At 44.5% G+C, this 23,126-nt stretch overlaps 2 protein-coding genes across 2 annotated transcripts; one reads left to right on the forward strand and one right to left on the reverse strand.

The window, feature by feature from the left end:
• Positions 1–1,604: 1,604 nt before the first annotated feature.
• On the reverse strand, positions 1,605–4,634 carry TRAPPC5 (trafficking protein particle complex subunit 5). The gene is made up of 2 exons (XM_035104804.2): positions 4,538–4,634; positions 1,605–3,938 (listed from the first exon to the last, which is right to left on the reverse strand). Exon 2 carries the CDS (start codon positions 3,932–3,934, stop codon positions 3,368–3,370), a length of 567 nt encoding a protein of 188 aa, XP_034960695.1. The 5' UTR covers positions 3,935–3,938; positions 4,538–4,634; the 3' UTR covers positions 1,605–3,367.
• A 24-nt stretch (positions 4,635–4,658) lies between these two features.
• Positions 4,659–23,115, forward strand: LOC118079964 (neurocan core protein-like). Its single transcript, XM_035104803.2, has 7 exons — positions 4,659–4,786; positions 6,425–7,433; positions 11,353–11,463; positions 13,259–13,393; positions 14,789–14,922; positions 16,965–17,050; positions 19,259–23,115. The coding sequence occupies exons 2-7, from the start codon at positions 7,415–7,417 to the stop codon at positions 19,377–19,379; spliced, it is 606 nt and encodes a 201-aa protein (XP_034960694.2). The 5' UTR covers positions 4,659–4,786; positions 6,425–7,414; the 3' UTR covers positions 19,380–23,115.
• Positions 23,116–23,126: the final 11 nt, after the last annotated feature.

The raw sequence follows: 23,126 nt of genomic DNA on the forward strand, positions 1-23,126 counted from the left end.
CCGTACTGGGCCCGGATGGAGCAGGTGGTTCCGCTAAATTGCGAACCACCTGGAAGAGTCTCCTGCTGCTGTTTTCTGCAGATGCGATGGAGACGGTGAAGAAGGTCCTCTTCGCCGTCGCCATTGCCACTTGGTAGGCTCGAAGTTGAGCTCTAGCCCGTGTCCGGTCTGATTCAAAATGAGTTTTCCGCCACCGGCGCTCTAGCCGTCTCAATGACTGTTTCATTGCCCTCAGCGCCGGGGAAAACCACGGGGCTGTCCGGGCTCCATGCAATCTGAGAGGGCGCTTCGGAGCCAGACAGTCAATAGCGCTGGTTAACTCCGCATTCCAGCGGGCCACCAGGGAATCAGCTGAAAGGCCATCGACATGGGATAAAACATCCCCTACCACTCTTTGGAAGCCAATTGGATCCATTAAGTAGCGGGGGCGGACCATCCGAATCGGTCCCACCTCCCTGCAGAGGGAAAGGGTTGCGGAGAAGTCCAGTTGCACCAGAAAGTGATCTGACCATGGCACTTCTTTTGTTTCGCTTTTACTTAATGTCAGATCACCAACATCCATAGAGGTAAACACCAAGTCCAAGGCATGTCCGCGGCTATGAGTTGGGCCAGACTTATTCAGGGACAGCCCCATGGTGGCCATGCTTTCCACGAAGTCCCGAGCGGCTCCTTGTAAGGTCGTGTCGGCATGGATGTTAAAATCCCCTAAGACAACCAAGCTAGGTGTCTCCAGGAGCACATCCGACACGACCTGAAGCAGCTCGGGCAGGGAATCCTTGGTGCAGCGGGGAGGTCGGTACACCAAAAGGAATCCTGTACTGCCTCTATTGCCCAACTTCCAGAACATGCACTCAGAGAACTGGGTCTTCCCAATAGGACGCCTGGTGCAAACTAATGACTTCCTAAAAATCACTGCAACCCCCCCTCCCCGCCCAGATGGCCTGGGTTGCTGTGCATAAGAGAAACCTGGTGGGCAAGCAGCGCCAAGAACGGGCCCATCGGCTTCCTCCAACCAGGTCTCTGTCACACATGCCAGGTCAAATCCTCCATCCACAATCAGGTCGTGAATGGCGGTGGTCTTATTCATCATCGACCTGGCATTGCACAGCAGCACCTTCAGGTCATGTGGGTATCCCTTGCTGATTCCAATATCCGTCCGGTCAGGACCAGACCTGGAGGCAGGGATAGTCCTCAGACAACGACTAAGTCTGCCTCCTCGGTAATGACATGGTCTGGTCTTAGCGTAACTCCTCCTCCTACCCGTGACCACTGAGATCGGTTGTTCCAGTGCACACACCCCTGTGGAATCTGCCCCAGCCATTTTGCTTGCTGGGATCCCCTCCCGGGCAGCCCTGACCCCTCCCCTTAAAAACAAAATAAAACCTCTGTAAAAAACAGCAAGAACTCAACAAAAGAAGAACACAAAAAGACAATAAAACAATAAAACCAAAAACAATAAAAATTACAAATACACTAAAATTTAACAGATTCCCACACCCAACTAAAAATCCCTCCCACCTACCATCCCAAACACAATAAAACAATAAAACCAAAAACAATAAAAATTACAAATACACTAAAATTTAACAGATTCCCACACCCAACTAAAAATCCCTCCCACCTACCACCCCAAAGAAGATAAAAACATTAAAAATTCTTTAAAAAGCATTTTAAAAAGGACTCTGTGCTGTTTCAAGTTCCCCTGGGCAGCACCAGCAGCAGAGCGGCGGCAGCAGTCCTTTATGAGGCCTTCCAGGCCCCGCCCTAGACCAGGTGGAAGGAGGCAGGGACAGGGCCTGTGGGCACTCACAGCAGGAGAGAGTCCTGGGCAGCACCAGCAGCAGAGCAGCGGCAGCAGTCCTTTATGAGGCCTTCCAGGCCCCGCCCTAAACCAGGTGGAGAGAGGTAGGGACAGGGCCTGTGGGCACTCACAGCAGGAGAGAGTCCTGGGCAGCACCAGCAGCAGAGCAGCGGCAGCAGTCCTTTATGAGGCCTTCCAGGCCCCGCCCTAAACCAGGTGGAGAGAGGTAGGGACAGGGCCTGTGGGCACTCACAGCAGGAGAGAGTCCTGGGCAGCACCAGCAGCAGAGCAGCGGCAGCAGTCCTTTATGAGGCCTTCCAGGCCCCGCCCTAAACCAGGTGGAAGGAGGCAGGGACAGGGCCTGTGGGCACTCACAGCAGGAGAGAGTCCTGGGCAACATAAGCCCAACAATTCAATGCTATTTGGAAATAGACTGTGCACAGAACAGGAACAAAAAACTAAATGAAGTTGAGAGCGAGAGCGAGAGAAACATCCTTAATGGATTACTTTATGGAATTTATTAACCAGGTAAACAATTCTTCAAAACCATTAGCATCTTCACTGTATGGAATGATTTGAAACTGACTGGTTTAGATGAGATTTCTGCAATAAAATATCTTTCAACAGTATATTCCTGGTATTTTAGTTAATTTATTTTAACATTTTTGAAAAAAGGAAAAGAGAGAGAAATCTAAGTTGGGGGGGGGGTGACATCACTTTCCTCTCTTCTCAGAGCAAATAGGAAACACTGTGAAGGATCAGTTATGCTGAGGGAAAGCCCTGTAAGAACAGCTCTTGGAATAACTATCAAAGGAGTCTTCATAACTCTTAGAAATTTTCCTCAGGTGTGGGGACAAGTATTCAAAGAAGAAACATGGGCAGTGAACAGTGTATTTTACAGAAGCAGGCAAAGCTCTCACCAGTTCTGGTGTGTTTTACCCCTGTCATTGAGCTTTCTACTTAAAGTGCTTCATTTGCAAGTCTGAGCCACTCTTAAGCAAACTAATGTAATTTGTGGGTTTCACTTGATTTGCTAAGGCAGACTGCAAAGTTAAATAATAACTGATAGGTACTAGGTAAGAAGCAGCAACAGAATGAGTAGAGACAATTTAGCTCATTCCAAAGCTGGCAGCCTAGCAATAACCTTTCATCTGTGCTTTTCTAGTGGCAATGTCAGCGGGGTAACAACAAAACCAATACAACAGCATGAGAGGAATCTTTACAACAAATTACATAGCTCATATGCAAATCAAGACTACGCTATCTCTTGGCTAGGAAAGTGAACTGCATTCCCTCTTCAAGCCTTCGCCAAGAGTCAAGCAACAGAATTAAGGGTAGATTTCTGGAAGCAGAAGTGGTCTTGTGGAATCAGTACAAATGCTGTAGAAACATTTACCATCAGTATATGGGACACAGTCATTTGTTCCGATGCCACTTGATTCTCCATTACCATGCACCAAGCATGGTCAGCGTAGTTATTTTAGGATACTGTCAAAATGTGTGTATATATACATATACATACACACATACACACACAAACAATCCAGATTAAATCAAATGAAGCGGTCAGCGGCCATCCAGGGCTTTGTCACGTGCTATTACTGACTCATCAAATTTGATCATGAGGGTGGTTCCCTTGTGCCAGTGGGCTGTCACCTTGGCAGGGAAGCCGCTGCAAGTGAGCATAGCCTCCACGATGCCCGCTGTGAAGGAAGCACAGTTGAGTGTGCTGTTCTCCTTGGGAACAGAAATGTAAGTATTGATAAGAGGCTCCTTCTCGATGATGTAGTAAGTCTTGTCATCGTCATTGGCTTGCTCCAGCTTGTCAGCCTCCTTCCCAAAGAGAGCCTTCCATACAGTAACCTTGATGAACAGGAGAATGTTGATGACCTTGGTTTCTCTCTTACCATTTTTCTCCCGCATCACCAACACATCCAGGATACGGGCACCCACCTGCTGACCTAGCTCAGAAAGTTTGTTCTGAAGCTCAGAAACAGAGTAGACCCTGTTCTGACAGTACTGCACAATCTCAGAAAACAATAATGAAAAGGCACTGAGGCTAACATCAGTCTTGGGTCGGGTGAGTGACCGTTCAAGGATAGCAGACTTTCCACGGGTAAAACGTGCGTCCATGATGCTATTGAGAAAGAGAATAAAAAGGGTAATAAGCACCTGTCTGGATTTCGCACAACTGCATTTCAAATGGGGCACTACTTTATATAGCAACTTCTAAATGATATTTATTTTGCATGGGAGGACAGACATATAAGCTAGTACAAGGAAGTGGATAGGATGCTGAATCTGGGTATGGCCAGCCTAAGTTCAAAACCCCACTAGGTGACTTTGGGCTAGCCATCACGTCCCAGCCTAACATAACTCACAGATTTTTGTGAAGGTATAATGTGAGAATTCCTACAAATGTTACCATTCAGCTGCTTGGGAAACGCATTCAGTAAAACCACAATATAACAAGATATGCATAATCTGTGAAAAAAGATAACCAAAATGATGACGCTTGATCACCACCTCTACAAAAAAGGGCCTAGTAGTTCACAGCTAGTAGTTCATATTTAGCCTAGCAGTCCCTGAAGTGGTGTCAGTGACTTACAAAAATAACAAACTAGAAACTCCAGTTTCCTTGAGATTAAGAGGGGAAGGCAATAACGATAACAATATTGCTTCCTCTCCCTCCCCGCCAACTTTTATTGAGCCAAATTGCATCTTCATCTCTCTTACCTACTGTGTGAAATTATCACTCTTTTGCAGCGATGTTCACCTTCCGCCTGTACGGCAATCTTTACGGCCGTTGCAAAAGGGGCGGGGAGAAGCGAATGCGTCTAACGGAAGTGGCGAAGACTCGGAAGCGTCACTATGGCAACGAAACGGTGGCCTAGGTGTTTTTGCGCCTATCGTTCCGTGAGAATGAGCTTAAACGGAGTGTTTCCTCGGAGCTCGAGTTGAACCTAAGGGAATATTATAAGGCTGGTAATAATAACTTGCGTGTCTTTACCAAACTGCGGAAGAAAACAGGGCTTGGTAGAAGTTCAGCGTAAACGGCAGAGGGAGGAAAAGAGGGTGGGGCTTGGAAGGTTGAGCAGTCACCGTGGCAATCTGTCTTGTGCTCTATGGTTATCTTATACGCATGCGCTCCTCATTTCCCCGTTTAAAGGGAAGCCTCCTGGTGAGGGTTATGGTTAAGGCAGCTTTTCTCGCTTTTTAGAAATAACGTAGAGAGGCAATGTGTGTGCTTTGTGCCCCTCTAGTGGCCAGATGGCATTGCAGTGATTTCAGCGTGGGGTGGGGGAATAACAAAAATAGAGAGAGTAGAGAGTCTTGTGGCATTTTAAAGAGGAAGAAACGTATTCCGGCATAAGCATTCGTTCTTACTATGCTGCAGCACATTGGTTACTCAAAACTCTTAGATTTTGCTGCATCAAACACAAAGCTGACCCCTCTGGAAATTGCAGTTGCAGTGGTTATTAAGTGATTGAAACGCACAGTTACTTTGCATTCAGTACGGTAACTGGATGGAGCACCCATACTTCCTGTTAGTGTTGGCCATGTCTGGAACTTCCGAAGTCTGAGGTAGGCGTTCAGTTTGTTGGCACCTGAGCCAATCCCCCACCCTCCAATTGTAGGCAGCTTTTCTGTACACCTAACTCCCAAAAGCTGTTTTTGGTTGGAAGTGCACCCTAGCTGTAACATTCCAAGATGTATTTCTAATTCAGATTCATCAGTGGACTGAAGTATATCGGAAAACACTTCATGTACCTGGAGAAGGATAGAGCATTGTCTCATTTGTGAAGGTAGTCCTACTTCTGCTCCTCAAGAAAGAGAAAAATTTCACTAATTATTAGCAGAATATTAGACTGGGGCATCAAGAAGACTGGATCAAATTAAGCTTTTTCTTTATTTTTAAAAATTCTGTGCTTTATGATCCTCATCTTTCTCTGGTGTATTTATACACTATTCAAGGTGTTAGCACTAACATATAAAGCTCTAAGTGGCCTGGGTCCTACATACTTTTTGAGGCGTTGTCATATGATTATTCCTGCCCAGTAGTTAAGGGTCATCAGATGGTCCTGCTGTGAAGCCAAGTTACCCACTCCTCACAAGAGGGTTATGGTGTAGGGCTTTCATAGCAGCATATTCTGTGTGGCAGCTGAAGTGCTGAATTGGTGCCTGAAATCAGTAATAGCCTGCTTTGGATGAGGACCAATAATCTGAAGCGCAATCCTGACAAGATGGAGGTTTTGAGGGTCCGTGTTTAATTTTCTCAGGGAGAAGGTGCTTAGCCTGTTCTGGATGGGACAGTACTCTCCCTACAGGACCAGTTTTGCCATTTTTGGATGCTCTTACATTCAACTTTAATCAAGCCTCCCAAACCCCTGGATCCAGCAAGGGTTAAAGTCAGACAAGCCATTAAGAAAACAAAGGGAAGATGATGAGCCATTAAGAAAGCAATGGAGAGGGGGCTCTGTGCCAGACGGGGATGTTGCAGGTTGCAAAAGGCAGCAAGCTAGAGGATCAGAGCACAATGGTTGATTTCTGTTTGAATGAAGGCTGTGGCTATGGGAGAAACAAAACCTTGGGGTATTGATGCTGTGACCTCTTCTATCATAGGCTCAGGTTGTATATGTATGTGTAAAAAAAAAAACCCTATATGATGAAGACACCCCAGTCTCAGTTGTGCCTCATTTCCAAAACAAAACATGGACCTTGTGCCTGGAACTCTTGGAATCTCACACTGCTTGGAGATTTGGGTGGTGAGCAATGGTATATTAAATAAATAAATGTTTATTTCTCTCACTCTATTACTACTATTACTTTGATTTTAATAACTTGTATTCCAGTCCATCAAAGATCGACCCAAGATGGCTCATAAAATTGAAAAACAACTAAAACATCAAAACCACAGAATATAACATTTGGTGTCTTTGAGTTTGCATCCTGGTGTCTCTTGTTCCAACAGGGCCAGAACTTCATAATAAAGTTTGTCACAGAGTTCCATGTTACTTAGAGAGGAAGCAGAATTGTCTGTACAAGGTCAGGGAGGCTATTTTGTCTGAATTTCTTGGAAACTTGTAAGTGGTATATAAATTGATGGTTGGTGATTATTAATGTCCCATAGCCTTTTTCTTCCTTTCCTCTGCTTTGCCCCTTAGTGACTCAGCTTGCTTCAAAACTGATCTGCTTTGTGCTATGACTAGCCCAAGATGGCTCCCCATTATTATATTTGATTTATTAATAATCACATTCTAAACCACTGTCTCAAGGCGATTTACATATAAGGCAATGAAAAACAAGTTAAAAGCAGTTAAGGCTGCTCACCGTCCCCTCCCAGCAATACACACTAAGCAGGGTAAAGGAACTGAGGGGGCTGGTAGAAGAGTCATGATGTGTAGACCTTTTATGGCTTGTGGTCTCTGAGCTAAAGGAAGCTTCTGAGAATTTTGCAAGACATAAACATTTAGGTCCACTTGTTGTACAAGTCAGTGACGCCTGCCTTTGTGGAAGTAGCCACATCTCACTTTTGAGGGAACTGCAAACAGTGCCAAGTGCCCAAACAGTTCTGGAGCACTGGAGCTGTACTACACCACGAGAAAAGAACAAATGGCACGTCGGAGGCCAGGTAGGAACTGGACAGCAAAAAAAGAACCTTGAAGTGTTTGTGTGTGCGCACGTAGGCCTGTCTTCTCTACCTTTACCAGAGTTTTGATGGATTGGTCTATTTACTCTAGTGAGGGAAGTGACATTTGAAAAGGGAGACCAATACCAAATTAGAGGGGTAATTATTAGGCCTACTATGTGGGCAGAACGGAGGCTATGTCAGGCTCAGCAAAAACACAGTGGGAATGGGATGGAGCCGTGAGGATAATGGTCTCGCCAGCATTCCTGGTTGACCTGCTCCCAACATTATGTGTTTCTGGTAGAGAAGCAGTGACTCATCCTGGCTTATTGACCTAATATTTGCCCCCAGTGTTTCTTGACTTCTAGCCCACTGTCTTTACTAAACAAAGAGCCCGGGTGACATAGCGGTTAAAGTGTTGAACTAGGACCTGGAAGACTGGGGTTCAAATCCCAAATCAGCCAAAAAGTTTACTGAGTGACCTTGGGCCGGTCATCATTTCTTAGCCTGACCTTCTACATAGGATGTTTGTGAGTATAAAATGGGGGTGGGGAGAAGTGTGTCTGCCTCCTTAAGCTCCTTGGAGGGAAGGTAGTATATAAATGTGATGATGATACAAAGGACCACATTGCTTTTGAACAGACCACTGCAACCTGGCATGGATTCTCTTCCATGACCCACCCACCCACCCCTGGCTGCCTCTTTGAGATTACGATTTGGGCATTCTCTCTTGAGTTTCATTCTGGTCTCTTTATCTCTGGCTCTGGATGGAAAGGGAGGTTTTGGGTTAAACCACTTCTGGATAATGTCTGTCTCTCCCTGCCCTCCCCCCAAACCTACCAAGTGTGACTGTGAAATAACGCAGGATATCTAGAAACTGCCCTGAACATTGCATGAAGAGTGGGATATGAACGTTATACATAAAACATAAAGTTTACCTCCACATAATGTGAAATGGGTATCTGCCGTTAGTTTATTTAGATGTTTCTATCTGTCTTTCACTGTATGGTCTCGGGGTTGTGCTATAGTGTACTGTATTAAAACTCACCAGTACATATTTCTAAAACATATTTAGTCTAAAGCAATAACCAGTATCAAAGGTTACCTATATCTCTACCTGGATTTTATTCATACATGTACTATGGGTTGTATCCAGCTCATTCCACACGAGGACTTCAGTTTCACTCTCTTCCCCTTGCTTGGCCCCCAGTTCCCACACTTGGCCTTGGGGAAAAAAATTTTGGAGCAGTGCAGGAGACACATGAGAAGAGGAGAAGGAGGAGAAGTGCCATTGCACTTATGGAAGTTGTTCTGCATGCACAGTGATTTAGCTGGCTGCAACTGTGGCATTCTTTGACAAGGCATGCCAGACAGGAAGGAAGTGGTAGCACTGCTGTGAGAGCAGCTTAAAAATGGAATTTATATATATTTAAGGTAAATGTGTGCTAGTATCAAACCTGTCCATTTTACCCAGCCTTCCAAAACAAAAAACCACTGTAACACATAAGGCAGTGGCTCAACTAGATTACATGATTAGTTTGTTACCCTAGAATCAATAGGATGTATGAAGCACCATCTCCCCAGTTTGTTCCTTGCTTTCCCTTGCAACATATGCTTAATGAGGTCATGGTGATACAGGCAGGAAAGTCATGTGAAGTATACTGGGTCTGGCTGGGACTCAACTTCTCAAAGGTTCTACTCATAGAAGGCAAGAGGTAGAAAGCAGTTCCTATACAGAGGCAACAGAATGACCAAATAATAAAAATATATTTTGGCCCAGCTTAAAACCAGAGGCATACATTTCCTGTTCACCTTTTCTTTCTCTTTTCTATAAGCTATGTTTACTTCCCAGATGTATTTTCAGGGAGCTTAGGAATTTTAGAGGCCGACTGTAGTTTTTAACTGATGTGTTTCTTTCCTGCTCATATGCTAGTATTACAACATGTATTTTATTTGTTTTACTATCAGTTTATGGGTCACTATCCCCCACCCTGAGATCGTGTGAAGAAGGGTTTCCTATTGTGGATTCTAACCTCACATACATAGGATCACAGGTTTGGAAGGGATCCATGAGTATCGTTCAGACTGACCCCCCTCAAACCTATAACAATATAAAATAATGTCTTCTTTGCTTTGATAGTTATAACTACAAGAAGCCTGTGTTTAGTGTTTTGGCTGAACAACTCAAAGGCACACTAGCTAATTGTCAGTCTGTAGGAAGAACCTTGCTCTACCGTGTATCTCTCTCCTCCAATGCATCCTTTTCTGTCACACATCATTCCCCTTGTCCATCCCTTTCCATAGTATCTTCTTTCTCACTCCTGCACACATGCTGTGAGTGGGTGGGTGGGGCAGCGGGTGGCTTACAGCTTGCAATGGATGAATTTGTCAATTTCTGTTTCTCAGTTTCTAATTTATTGAATCTTAAATTCACTTCTCCGCTGTTCTGCATCAGTTTAAGGTTTGTTTGTTTTTCTAACAAAAAATTAAGATCATGAACATTCATTTGCATCATAACTCATTTTGGAGAAAGATCGTAAAGTTGATGCTTCTTAAAAGTGGGAGAAGTTACAGTTGCATCCATTTGCATTCTAGTGTGAATTTCTCCTAATGTACACATTCTTGCATGCAATTTTGCCAAATATACACATGCAAACAGTGCTCCCTGAGAACATAACACAGGAAGAGCTCTTGCAAGGATCGTGCCAAAGGCCCATCTAGTCAAGCATAATCTTCCCCACTGTGGCCAACCAAATAATAATAATAATATTACAGTAATAATATAGTTATATGCCTCCCATCCAGAGGCATAGTTATGGGGGGGGGGGGTAGCCAGATTTTTTGTCCCAGGTGAAGCCTCCAGAGGGGCGCCATTAAGAATCCTAGCCTGTGTGTGCGCACGCATATGTGTGTGTGGTGCGTGTGCCAAACTGGGTCTTCGACCCGGGTGAAATAAAGCCTGGGTTCGCCCCTGCGCCCATCTGCCTGGGTTGCCCCAGCCACTCTAGGCAAATCACAACAAAAAACAGTAAAAGCACAATACAACATCACACACTAAAACCTTTGGCTCCCAGCAGTGGTGAAGCTTCAAGCTCCAGTGGGGGGAGCAGAGAGCAGGCAGGGGCATGACTGGTGCGCGTCCCGGGGGCATGGCACGCGTCCTGTGGGCGTGGCGTGCTGCCTGTGGGGGCATGGCGCCCAGCGCAGGTTGAGGGGGCAGCTGCGATGGCACCCCACCGGGATCGTGCCGCGGGGGGGCGGTGCGCTCCACCCTGCACCCCTGTTCTTCCGCCAGTAGCCCCCAGACACAGTAAGGTTCCCCAACCCCAGTATAGAGGGTGCCCTCCTGAACATTTGTGAAGCCCAGAAGCAGGACATGAATGGAGAAGCACCTTCCCACTTGTGCTCCTTAGCAGCTGGTATTCCAAGGCATGCTGCCTGTGGTACTGAGTTAATATACAGCCATCATAACTAGTAACCATTAATAGCCTTATCTATCATTAATTTCTCTAATCCTCCTTTAAAGCAAACCAAGCTCTTCATATATCTTATGGTATTGAATTCAAGGGCAAGTAGAAGTCCTTGCATTGGGCTTCCACGGATGGGACTCTCTGTTGAATCCTGTTCCATGGTTTTAACTACAGTATATGCTGTGTGAAGAAGTACTTCCTTTTATATCTTCCAATCTTTAGCTTCATTGGATAGCCCCAGGCTCTAGTATTAAAAAATACTAAGATGCTCTCTTCACTTTCTTCACACCATGAAGCACATGTCTTTATACACGTCTATCACGTCCCACATCTTCTAAACTGAAAAGCCCCAAATGATGTAACTTTTCTTCATAGGGAAGCTGTTCCACCCCCTCCATTGGTTGGGCTTTTCTGAAACCTTAAAGGATGGTTTTCACTGTTTCTTTCTCTAGATTCCATAGAAAGTTTGTCCCCATCTGAAAGGGATTATGAGAATGTTATACCTCCCCATTTGCTGAGATGGCAACAACCAACCCCACAGCAAACACAGAAAGCGGATACAGGTGAGTGATTCTTAACAGCACAATAATGTCTAGGGCAGGCATGTCAAACCTGCGGCCCTCCAGATGTTTTGGCCTACAACTCCCATGATCCCTAGCTAGCAGGACCAGTGGTTGGGGAAGATGGGAATTGTAGTCCAAAACATCTGGAGGGCCGCAGGTTTGACATGCCTGGCGTAGGGCTTCAATCTGGTTTGGGGATCGGGAAGAAGCCATTGCATGCTCTGCGGAAATGCCTGTGAGGTCTCGCCCTATCACCCCATCCAAAGGGCCCACTAGAACCTGTTTAAGTAATTGCTTGCCTAGATCACTTCCACATAAATAAACAAACTATCCTACTGGAGGAGTAGGTTGAAGCAGATCATGAGGTGAGTGACCACACCATGTTGACATCTTTCCAAGGCCTTCATTATTTTTAACCAATAGGATGTTTTGTTAAATGACTCACTGATGCTGATAGGTCAGCTTTGTGGAGAAAGGTAGAGTGGATGTGTCCTTGAACGATACACCTCCCTTAAATTAAGGTTGTATACATGTTGTTGTTGTTGTTGTTGTTGTTGTTGTTGTTGTTGTTGTTTAGTCGTTTAGTCGTTTAGTCGTGTCCGACTCTTCGTGACCCCATGGACCAGAGCATGCCAGGCACTCCTGTCTTCCACTGCCTCCCGCAGTTTGGTCAAACTCACCTTTATAGCACATTCAAAACATATCATTTCCATATAAGCAGTGCTTTTTTTCCTAGACAGAATGGTGCCGGAATGCACCTCCCTCAGATGTCCCACCCCAGAAGCCCTCTGTGGCGTTCACACAGAGCCCCTGGTTGTTCCACGGACTATTGACCCTGTGCCACCACGTCTATTCTCTTCCACTGCCACCAACCAGGTTTCCCCAGTAATATATTCAGAATCAGTCAGGTTGTAACGTATTAACAAAGATTCCAGTTTACTGTGAACGCAAACAAGTTTTAAATACTTTGAAACACTGTAATCTGATTCACTCTCTCTGTGTCTAACCCACTCTGACTCCTGTGCCTCCCACCCACAAGAAACCAACTGAACTAACTGTCTCTCTATTTCCAACTGTCTTCCCCACTGTCTAAACCTCTGGCTAAGCCTTTTAAAAGCAGGTAGGCTCTGCCTCTGGGCTTCCCTATTGGTCTACCTATTAACCCTTTCTCTCCCCCTGTACAGACATTTCCAAAAGAATGGGCAAATGCCACACCCTCCTTCTCCTGCTTTGATCAAACACCATCTATTACAGATCACATATCAGGATGCCTGGTGCTTATCTGCCTGCTGTACACACTAGGCCCATCTGTCCTTTCAGAAGGATTGAGCCTAGAAGACATGGAAGTTGGTGGTCTGAGGCACCACTTAACAGGCTCATGGAGAGCTTGTCTGAGGCACAGGGCAGAAGTCTTGATAGAATAAAGCTATGAAGAAAAGAGCAGCCAGTGCCTGCCCACCCCAACCCCAGCCGGCTTAGCCCTCTGAGGCCCAGGGCAAGTATACCCACCTGTGTCCCCCTCCCTCTGCACGGGCCTGTCAATATACATTAGGGGGGGGTTCACCCCAAGTATCATCCTCCACCACCCTACCTCATCTTTGAACCACAGATCCCACCATCTTCCATCCACAGCAGGTGTAGTGGGTGGAGGAAGTGGGCTGCACTTAAGCATGTCATCTCATATACACATGCATTTTACATACATACAGGTCACATCTGGCCCCTTACTCCGTGATACCAGCTATTTTGTGTGTGTGTGTATGCTATAATAATCACTCTTATTGGTTATCTGCAGGTGTGCCCACGCCCACCAGATTTACTGATCATACGGACTGCTGTTGTCGGAGAGCTTCTGTTGTCCCCCTCTACATCTTGGTGTTTGTTTCCCTGTTAATAGCGTCAGCTGCCTTTGTGCTGGCCTTTCTGAAATGTAAGTTCAACAGAGGACCTGGAAGGGCACATCATCCTATGCCGCTAGTCATTTTAGTCCAAACATTCTCAAACTTTATACTGTGAGAGGACCTGTTAATGTGCCACAAGAAACAGACTAAAAAAATAAGATTCCTGCTAGCCTAAAGTACCCACTCCCAGAGGAGGGATGCCACTGTGCTTCCACATTATGTACAGTTCTTGCCTTCTTCCATTCAACCCCACCAGAATGGGGAGAGTCATGTTACCACATCTTTCTGCATTGGCTCTGGTCTGATCAGTCACTGCTAATGCAGCAGGCCCAGAGCCACTCAGATGGAAATGCAGCAGTTGGGCTTCTCGAGTGGGTAAAGGAAGTTTTCACTCTTAGCATGCTCATGTAATGAACCCTTTTTGGATGTAAGAATGAAATGTACCTTCAGCTTCTCTCCAGAAAAAAGTGCACTTATCAGAAGTTCAGGAAGTATTGTACTAATTGATGTTAGTGCAAGAGGTGTGTTGTGAGGAGGAGTTGAGAAAACGTGGCACCCTCTTGGTTTGGCGCCCAGTGTGGACAAACCGGCTAGTACCCCTAAATCCGCCTCTGTCTGTGGCCCTCCTGATGCTGTTGGCCTCCAACCTTTGTCAGCCCCAGCCAGCATGGCAAGTGGTCAGGGTGATGGGAGTTGTACTCTACTAGCATCTAGAGGGCCACAGGTTCACCATCTCTGATACACAAAATCAAAGCCTTTTGCTGTGGACAGCTGATGTGGTCACTTCCTGATGTGATTTTCATGGAACTATTGTGTATGTGTGAAGTTGTCAAGGACCAGTTGATTAAATATTCAAATACAGATTTGGCTCTTTGAGAGCATAGCTGGCTGCCTTGGGTTTCTGAGGATAGTTCAGTTATGTTGCTGTAGCACCGGCATGTACACTGGAAGAACAGTAGCCAAGTTGTTAGAGGGAAGATGGTGTTAGGAGCTCTACAGCCCAAAGGAATAGAGGAAGGACAGGGCTGAATTATAGGTTAAACCAGGCACCCCCAAACTGCGGCCCTCCAGATGTTTTGGCCTACAACTCCCATGATCCCTAGCTAACAGGAGCAGTGGTCAGGGATGATGGGGATTGTAGTCCAAAACATCTGGAGGGCCGAAGTTTGGGGGTGCCTGGGTTAAACCCACAGCCTGTTGTGACGATCCATGGGCAATGGATCAAAACCTCATGTACTCTCTGCTGGGCTGGGTAGAATACATTTGTAATATATAAATGTGCAAATATCCACAGCATTAAGCACTGGGGAGCCCAGTTTTGGATGGTTGAGTATGACTAGCAAGCTAGGCTGGAGTTTTCATGATGAGTGCATATAATCTTTTCAGTACTATGGTTTCTTATCCCAGGGCTCTGTGTGTTTCAGTTATTCCTCAGTGTCCAGGTGGCTTTCAGAAGTACCAGACAAAGTGCTTTTACATCTCCATTCATAAACATACCTGGGCAGAAGCACGGAGGGACTGCAGTAGGCGAAGTGCGCCCCTGGCAACAGCTGAAGCGGTGAGCATTGGTGACTTTCCTGGAACTAATGGTTGGGTACCTTGCATAGAGAACCAAACCTATATTCCAACCCTATTCCCACAATATTAATTAATTATTAATAATTAGATTAATAATTATTAATTGATTAGATTTCTGTGATGCAGGACACGCACACACAAACTGTTCTTCTCATTCTTGGTCCTCATGGTTTTCTGTGATGATCCATCTGCTACTCAGTTTCTTTACTTAACTCTATCCCTAGGTACAGTAGTGGCATACAATTGCAGCCTCTTATGTACCATGTGCGACCTTTCCCCTTCCCAGAATTTTACTCAGATTCCTGCTTCACAATTTTCTCCTGCCATTTGTTTCCTGAGCACTGCCAAATGTGCTGAAGGCACCTCATTGGCCACTGTGGGATGCTGAACCCAACAAAGAAGAAATATGTCCCAGCCCACCCACCCACAAAAATGGGATCTAAATATCAAAATTATACAAAATAGAATAGTATGAACTAGTTATATAAAGCAACTTTATATCACAGATGAGAACAAATTCAAGCTGAGTGCTAATCTACACTTCTGCTTGGACTATGACTTCCCTTGAACTGGACAATATGATGCAGCCTAGAATAGCATTAGCTGTTTTTTGTTGTTTTCTGCTGCTGCTGCTTGCTCATGTTAAGCTGTTGTCTACTAAGATACTTTTCGTATGTACTACAGTGGTACCTCGGGTTACAAACACTTCGGGTTACAAACTCCGCTAACCCGGAAGTAGTAAATCGGTTTGAGAACTTTGGCCCAGGATGAGAACAGAAACTGCACACCGGTGGTGCGGTGGCAGCGGGAGGCCCCATTAGTGAAAGTGCTCCTCACGTTAAGAACGGTTTCGGGTTAAGAATGGACCTCTGGAATGAATTAAGTTCGTAACCCAAGGTACCACTGTACTGGCAAGGCAGGTGTCCCCCATCTTATATTTGTGCGCTGATTCTTCCTGACTAAGTGTAGAACTTTACATTTGAGCCTATTGAATTTCATTCTGTTAGTTTGGGCCCATCTTGAATCCTGATTCTGCCTTCTGTGGCATTGGCCCCCCCCCTCCCAGTTTGGTGTCATCTGCAAATTGGATGAGCATCCCCTTAATTCCTTCATCTAAGTTGTTTATAAAGACGTTGAACAACCATGGGCACAGCACAGAACCCTATGGCAACCCACTTGTCCCTTTTTTCCGGGACGACGAGGAACCATTAGTGAGCACTCAGTCAGTCAATCTCTTTTAGTTCGTTAAATTAGTGGTGCAGTTGCTATAGTCCAGAGCTGTCTCAGAGGTCCTAATTTGGAGGGTAACTTGTGGTTCCTTTTTAAGTGTTGCTTACACCCTTCTGAATTGAGGGGGAGGGCAAAGAAAACCCTTTCCTGCTTTCCGAAGACGGCTCAGAAACTTCAGCTAGTGCAGAATTCAGCAGCCAGGTTGCTCACCGGAGCAAGATGGTTTGAGCATATTACACGGATCCTGGTCTGACTGCACTGGCTACCAATTAGTTTCCGGGCCCAATTCAAAGTGCTGGTTTTGACCTATAAAGACTTAAATGACTCAGGACCACAATACCTCAAGGACCGTCTCTTTCCATATGAAACTACCCGGACCCTGAGATCATCTTCTGAGGCCCTTCTTCATGTGCCTCCTCCTTGAGAGGTCAGGAGGGTGGCAACACGAGAACGGGCCTCCTCTACAGTGGCTCCCCATCTATGGAATGCTCTCCCCAAGGAAGTTCGCCCGGCACCTTCATTATACACCTTTAGGCGCCAGGCAAAAATGTTTCTTTTTAACCATGCCTTTGGTTGATCTGATTGACATCCTATGCCCTTTTAAAATGTGGCTCTTTTATGGGGGGGACGTGTTATTGGGTTGTTGTTTTTATTTTGGTTATATATACACAGTATATTGTGGTTTTTATGTTTATCTTTTCTGTGAACCACCCTGGAAGGCTGGAACCTCCGGGTATAGGGCGATATATAATAGTAGTAGTAGTAGTAATAATAATAATAATCTCTCCTTAGATCAAGGAGGTCAATCTAAACCTTGAAAATAATTCTGAATACTGGGTTGACAACCCTGAAGGAGAACAGAATAAAGTGACTGACAGGTAAGTAAGCTTCATTTACTACTGTTGGCCTCCTATCAGCTCACAAGAATTTTATGACCACATGAAACTGCAAATGTGTGCTGCACTTTTCAAAAGAGAACATTATGAAATCAGCTGATAAGGGTCACATCATGGGCTGTAGGTATCCATTAAGCTCCAGTAGAGAGAGAACAAAGACCAGTGTGGGCTAGGTAGAGCAATTATATGAATGCCAGTGTATATAACCTATAGTTTGTCTGATGAATTCCCCACAAGTTTATTTTCCCCAGAGATCCTGCATCATGTATAACACAAGATTCCATCTCAGGGCCCATCCTGCTTCTTGTCCTGTGCCTAGAAAACATGGCTCTGGGTGATTTCCCACTTGTCCCATGCTTTCTAGGCATAAATTTAGTGGTTTTGCCTTTGCCCCGCCACTTTCCCCCAGAAAACCTGCTCTTTAGCTCTAATTTGGTGCAAGCAGAAGTATGGATGAGCCTTCAGTGTATCTCAGTTTTCTTGAGAAACCCTACTAGTGTGGGTTAAGGCCTAGATATGGCAAGTTGTAATTTTGACTAACCGAAGCACTCAGAAAGCTGGTCCGTCATATCAGAATTCTCCAGAGGAGTTTATATATGGAGAAGTTACCACATTAAAAATACTGAGAACCAAGCCTTTAGGTGGGCACCACATGTTATTCGAGAGATGACAAACCTACCCGTGCTTCCCTAAGTAAATTGTCATTGCAGGTAATTGTTTCCACCTCCTGATGTTTCTGTAGGAACTTACAGCGCAGACCTGTAAAGGTTAAGGGGTTCAGTGTCAATCGAAACCCCTGAACCGGTAGGCTGTCACCACTCCTGTTAACAGTCCACCCCCAACTCAGACCCGGGAGATGCCACACTCCTGCAAGATTCCAGGAAATAAGAATTAAAACGCTACTCTCTGCTGTGTGTAGCCTCCAGCAGAACAAAACACTTACATGTTAGCCCAGTGTGACCAAAGAGATCTAAGGCACCGGTTTAGATCAAGGCAAGTTTCCAAATAACCACATAAAAGTATAGCACATATATATATTTATTGAAGATTTCTAAAATAGCAGAATGAGAACCCTGTTACCCAATTAGAATGAGAGATTTTACAGTTGGTGGGAAGTGCTGATCAGTTAGGAAGGGGATTGGCCAACCAAAGGAAGCCAGTTCTCTTTGATATCACATCATTGTGGTTTATATTATCCACAAAGGGAAATTTTATCATTAGCATTTGCCAACAATCCAGTGAGGTGTGACAAGGTGTGTGAATGGGGCCAACCTCCTTCTGAAGTTTCATGTCAAATGGAGTGGTGGTCCACCCTCTGTGCGTGTGATGCTTTTGACATGAGTTGTTCTCTCCTAGGCAATGGAGTACAGGGTTTCTAGATGTAGATGTAGATTCTCCTAAAGTGATTGAGAGGGAGAGAGACTGGATTTTTTTTGTTACCTGTGCAGTGAATCAGCATGTTCAACACCTAAGAAATCCTTCATCTGGACCTGCCTTTAAGGTGACTTCCGCCCTATTTTCACTGGAATTAACCTCCTTTGTTCACTATTTTTTTATGTGTACATTTTATTCATAATGGCAGCCCATGTGAGTTCCTCTGCTGTCTTCCCATTTTTTTCAGACCTGATAAGGGCCTCTTTTTGTTGTAAAATACAGTTGCAGCACCAGTCTGTCTAGTGTGGACTGGCAAAGTACTATGGACACTTTTGAGTTACTGTAGCTTTTTAATTAGTAACACCCTCCTAAGTAGTTGATTCCTTTTCAGTCACTAGCCATGACTTTCCTGAATTGTCCTTCATAAGTCAGTTCCTATTCCCTGCAAATTACAGGAGTGGAGGAGTTTGTTGTCATTAATTGGTTGTATTTATGTTAGACACTTGGAGTGTTTCATTTTGAAATTGGAGAGCTCAGATGTACAGTACAAAAATGCTCCAATAAAATAAATGAGTAATATATAGTGGAACTTTGCCCAATGAAAACAGCATTATCTAAAGTGTCATGTAGGACCACCGTTTTAATTCTGCTTCCAACTGATTGCAGAAAGGCAAGGAATGCCTCACCAATGCTAAAGGGTCCCGATCAGTTGAAAGCAATCTACCGTAAGTGTCCTTGTGTGTTTCTTAACTGACACTTGTAGAATTGGGTCATTCTTTCCCAGGAAAAATGAAGCATGTTATTCTTTCTTTATAGATCTCAGAAGACAGAAAGTGAAAACTGTATGTTTGTCTCTTGGAAAAACAATACAATTGCTCCTTCACAAATTTCTTGCACCCATCATTTGCATTACATTTGTGAAAAATATCAAGCATAAGAAACAATATATTTTCATGTTACTTTGTAAGCTTTGCATTGTCATTAGTGAAAAATTATGGTATGTAGCTGTAATGTGCTAGTCTATGTATGTGTTCTGTTCATAGTTTCAATGTACGGTGGACTTTGCCCTTCTATGGCCGGTTGCATGGGAATATGTCTCAAACGGCTGTTATAGTGCTACGGAAGTATATCTCCAGAGCGGAAACAAAACAGCCAATTTTGAGGTGGGCAAACAGCTGAGAATGGTCTTTTAAAAATTTGGTATAACACTAAAGAGCAGGTGTGTCTGCTTCCGGCGACCAGCTCTTGGCCTTCTTTTGTGTGTGCTTGTGCAGAGACTTTGCATCTTGTCTTCCACCCCATCACTGTTGGAAGCAGAAATGGATCATGCTCTGAAAACTGAAAAAAGAAAGAAAAGGAAATAAACAGGAAATGGGAAGGGCGAGAGAGAGCATTAAATATGGCTTTAAATAGCACAAGCATGCCAAGAAAACAAGGGAACAGCAAACTGAAAAACAGTACCAAAAGCAGATTTCAGCCAGAAAAAAAGGATGTTAGAAATGTGCCTCAATAATAAGAGGGAAATGAGAGAAAATTGCCTCGCTGCTCAACTGGCAATGTGAACTAATATTGAAAATACGAAAGAAGGAGGGAAAATGTTCAGTGCTGGCTTTGATTCAGCCTTTCTAAAGCTCAGGATGTGACTGGATGATTATGCAAACATGTAAAAATAAGGGAAGGCAAAGAATGAAAATGAAAATACAGAAGAAGAAGCTCAAATAATATTTACCTGATTTCAAGGAAATGAGCTGAGCCTAAAGTAATACACTGTTGTGCATGGAACTTGCTTGAGAAATGTTCAGTTAAAGGTAGACAAATCTCACAGTTTCTCCCCATTTCAAATTTTTCCAATCTTAATTCACCCTTATTTCTGCATCAGTTTGTAAATATTTTTAAAGTTCATGAAAATTTATTTGCATTTTCCTGTGCTTTTCTCCTTATGTGTTTTGGATGCAGTTGTGCCCAGCATATGCATTTTTGCCAGCATATTCCCTAATATGCTGTTTTCATCAAGACACATGTTTTTAATATATGCATTCTTTTACATACTGTTGTTATTGTTGTTAGAGAACTGCATCACAAAAGCGCAAATTTCAATGGGTTGCTGTGTCTTGTGCTTGTGTACTGGGTCTGGAAGTCTGGATTGGGTAGATTCAATTCATTGTGCAAAGTTTGATCTTCACCCTTCAAAATAGGTCAGATGACAAATGCAAACACTTCTTGACTGGTTTAAACTGAGAAGTATTTCAAATGAATAAGATAGTTGCAATAGCGATTGGATTCTGAGTATAGTGGTTCCGTGGTTCTCAAACTCAATCTGTTCTGGAAGTCCTTTTGACTTCCAAAATGTTTGCAAACCAAGGCATGGCTTCTGATTGGCTGATTGGCCCTGGAAACAATGCCGACATCCGAAATGGACGTTCGGCTTCCAAAAAATGTTCACAAATCAGAAAACTTACTTCCGGGTCTGCAGTGATCGGGAGCTGATTTGTTCGGGAGCCAAGCCGTTCGAGAACCAAGGTACCACTGTATTTCACAATTCACTGAATATCATCTTTGCAGATGGTATTTGGAATCAAAATTTGTAGATCTGTGGGTAAAACCACACACAAACACACAGCGGTCCCTGTGAGTGAGCACATTTATGTGCCCCAAAAGAGAGAGGGTCAGACAGCTGAGACTTTGTAGATGGAGTTCAGCTGTGGTGATGGAAGCTGCCAAAGTTTCTCTGGGGATCTGCCTGCTGATGGAGTGTCTATTTGCTTCCAAAAGGCTCTGCTTATATCACTTCTAGCTGCAGACAGATGTTGCATACCAACAAGACTGTAGCCAAAACAGGGCTACTGGGGAACAAGCTGGAGGTATCAGCATACTTATGTAAAACCCTAAGTTTGCAAAGTAGGGGGGGGGACTAAGAAAGGGGAACACCACCACCCTTCATAAAAAAGACCAGTGAGGACTGGGCATGCTCACTGGCCATATGAAGAAGAGAATGGAGTATGATGGGAAGGGGCATGGCTCTGTGGATCACCAAACAGGAGCATTCTGCACAGCATAATTTTTAAGCAAATGTTCAAGGAATGGTGAGTCTTCAATGCTACCTCATTCAGAGGGAATTAAACCCTGTAGGACTGTCCTTGATGTCTTGCCACTTAGGGAAGTGGTGCCATGCACTCATGACAATTTTTTTAAGGTACTTGGAAAAAACCGTTCAGTGTGGGTGCTAAATGTTTCTAAGGAAATAAGTTCATATTGCATAATTCCCTGCCAAGTTTTAAGGAAGTGAGAGGAGAGGTGGTTAAAAGTTACAACAGATGCCCTAGTTGGATCCATTGTCCTTCTTTGTTCTCCTTCAGTAGAGTTTCTCCTGTTTTTCCAGCTAGCTAACCACCCCAAATCTGTTTGCCAAAGCCCACAACCTCCCCTTTGCATGTCTCAGGTGGCATTTCCCTGGACCACTGAAGGATGGATTATTATCAGTAGTTTCATGAACAGAAACACCACCAGTTGAATTGCTGTCTTAACAAAATGTCTCTTGCCCTCACTTGTTCTAAAATAATAGGACTAAACGTAGGGGCTGAGTTCAGCAAAGGTGCTTTCTATTTCCAGCCCGTTTTAGTCACTCACACCCTTACACTCAAGCACCATTTGGCACCCTGGAGTCCTTGGCCTAATTTGCCTGTCATCAGAAGGGATAGGCATTGTTCCTGAACCTCATCCACCTTTTGTTGCCTTGGAAACCATGAGAGCCAGCAGTCATATTTGCTAATGGAAGCTCACCTGCCTTCTGAGTTGGACTGGTAGACAGTTTTATTATTATTATTATTTTACTAAGGGCATACTGTGAAAGCCCACCATTTCAAGGTTATATATGGGGTGGGAGAAGAGACTTCAGGAGAAGGGCCAAGATTAACACCAACGTTTAGTCTCATCCTAGCCTATATTCAATATTAAATTGGGGTGGGAAGACCTTAATCACCATGGCACATTAGCTGAAGATGCAACTATTCATGCCTACTTTTAATAGACCCATGGCCTTTAAAAAGATGTTATTGAGTCTGGCTCTGGAGCAGTTCTAAGCTTAAATGTTCATTAATACCAATTTTAATCTATATCTTTTTAGTTTATGAGGCTGCTGTGAGACAGCCTCTATTTAAAGGGCCTATGAAGGGAGAGCAAAAGAGCAGAAGGAGACTTGACGACGTCCATCGATGGTTATTACCAGTGCTTTTTTTCAAGAAAATAGGTGCCAGAACTCACCACGAAGTTGTTACAGTAAGTCGCTGCTCGACACACGGCAACCCTGAACAGATGCTGGTTTGACAACAGCTGTGTTCACCACAGACGGAGGTGCGAAAAACTATGGCTAGCTGATTTTTGGGTCACCCCTGGTTCTGGCACAGGTCAAATAAATGTGTCCCTGCCAGTGCTAGAGCCAGTGTGGTGTAGTGGTTAAGAGCGGTGGACTCGTAATCTGGTGAACCGGGTTCACGTCCCCGCTCCTCCACATGCGGCTGCTGGATGACCTTGGGCTAGTCACACTTCTTTGATGTCTCTCAGCCCCACTCACCTCACAGAGTGTTTGTTGTGGGGGGGGGGAAGGGAAAGGAGAATGTTAGCCGTTTTGAGACTCCTTCAGGTAGTGATAAAGCGGGATATCAAATCCAAACTACTACTCCTCTTC

The sequence above is a fragment of the Zootoca vivipara genome, chromosome 2, assembly GCF_963506605.1.
Source record: "Zootoca vivipara chromosome 2, rZooViv1.1, whole genome shotgun sequence".
Classification (NCBI taxonomy): Eukaryota; Metazoa; Chordata; class Lepidosauria; order Squamata; family Lacertidae; genus Zootoca; species Zootoca vivipara.

Excerpts from the sequence above, each read along its gene's own strand:
- TRAPPC5 (XM_035104804.2), bottom strand. The coding sequence starts at position 3,934 with ATGGACGCACGTTTTACCCGTGGAAAGTCTGCTATCCTTGAACGGTCA.
- LOC118079964 (XM_035104803.2), top strand. Across the intron at positions 14,923-16,964 it reads CCCTGGCAACAGCTGAAGCG|ATCAAGGAGGTCAATCTAAA; the intron begins GTGAGCATTGGT and ends ATCTCTCCTTAG. Across the intron at positions 17,051-19,258 it reads CAGAATAAAGTGACTGACAG|ATCTCAGAAGACAGAAAGTG; the intron begins GTAAGTAAGCTT and ends CTTTCTTTATAG.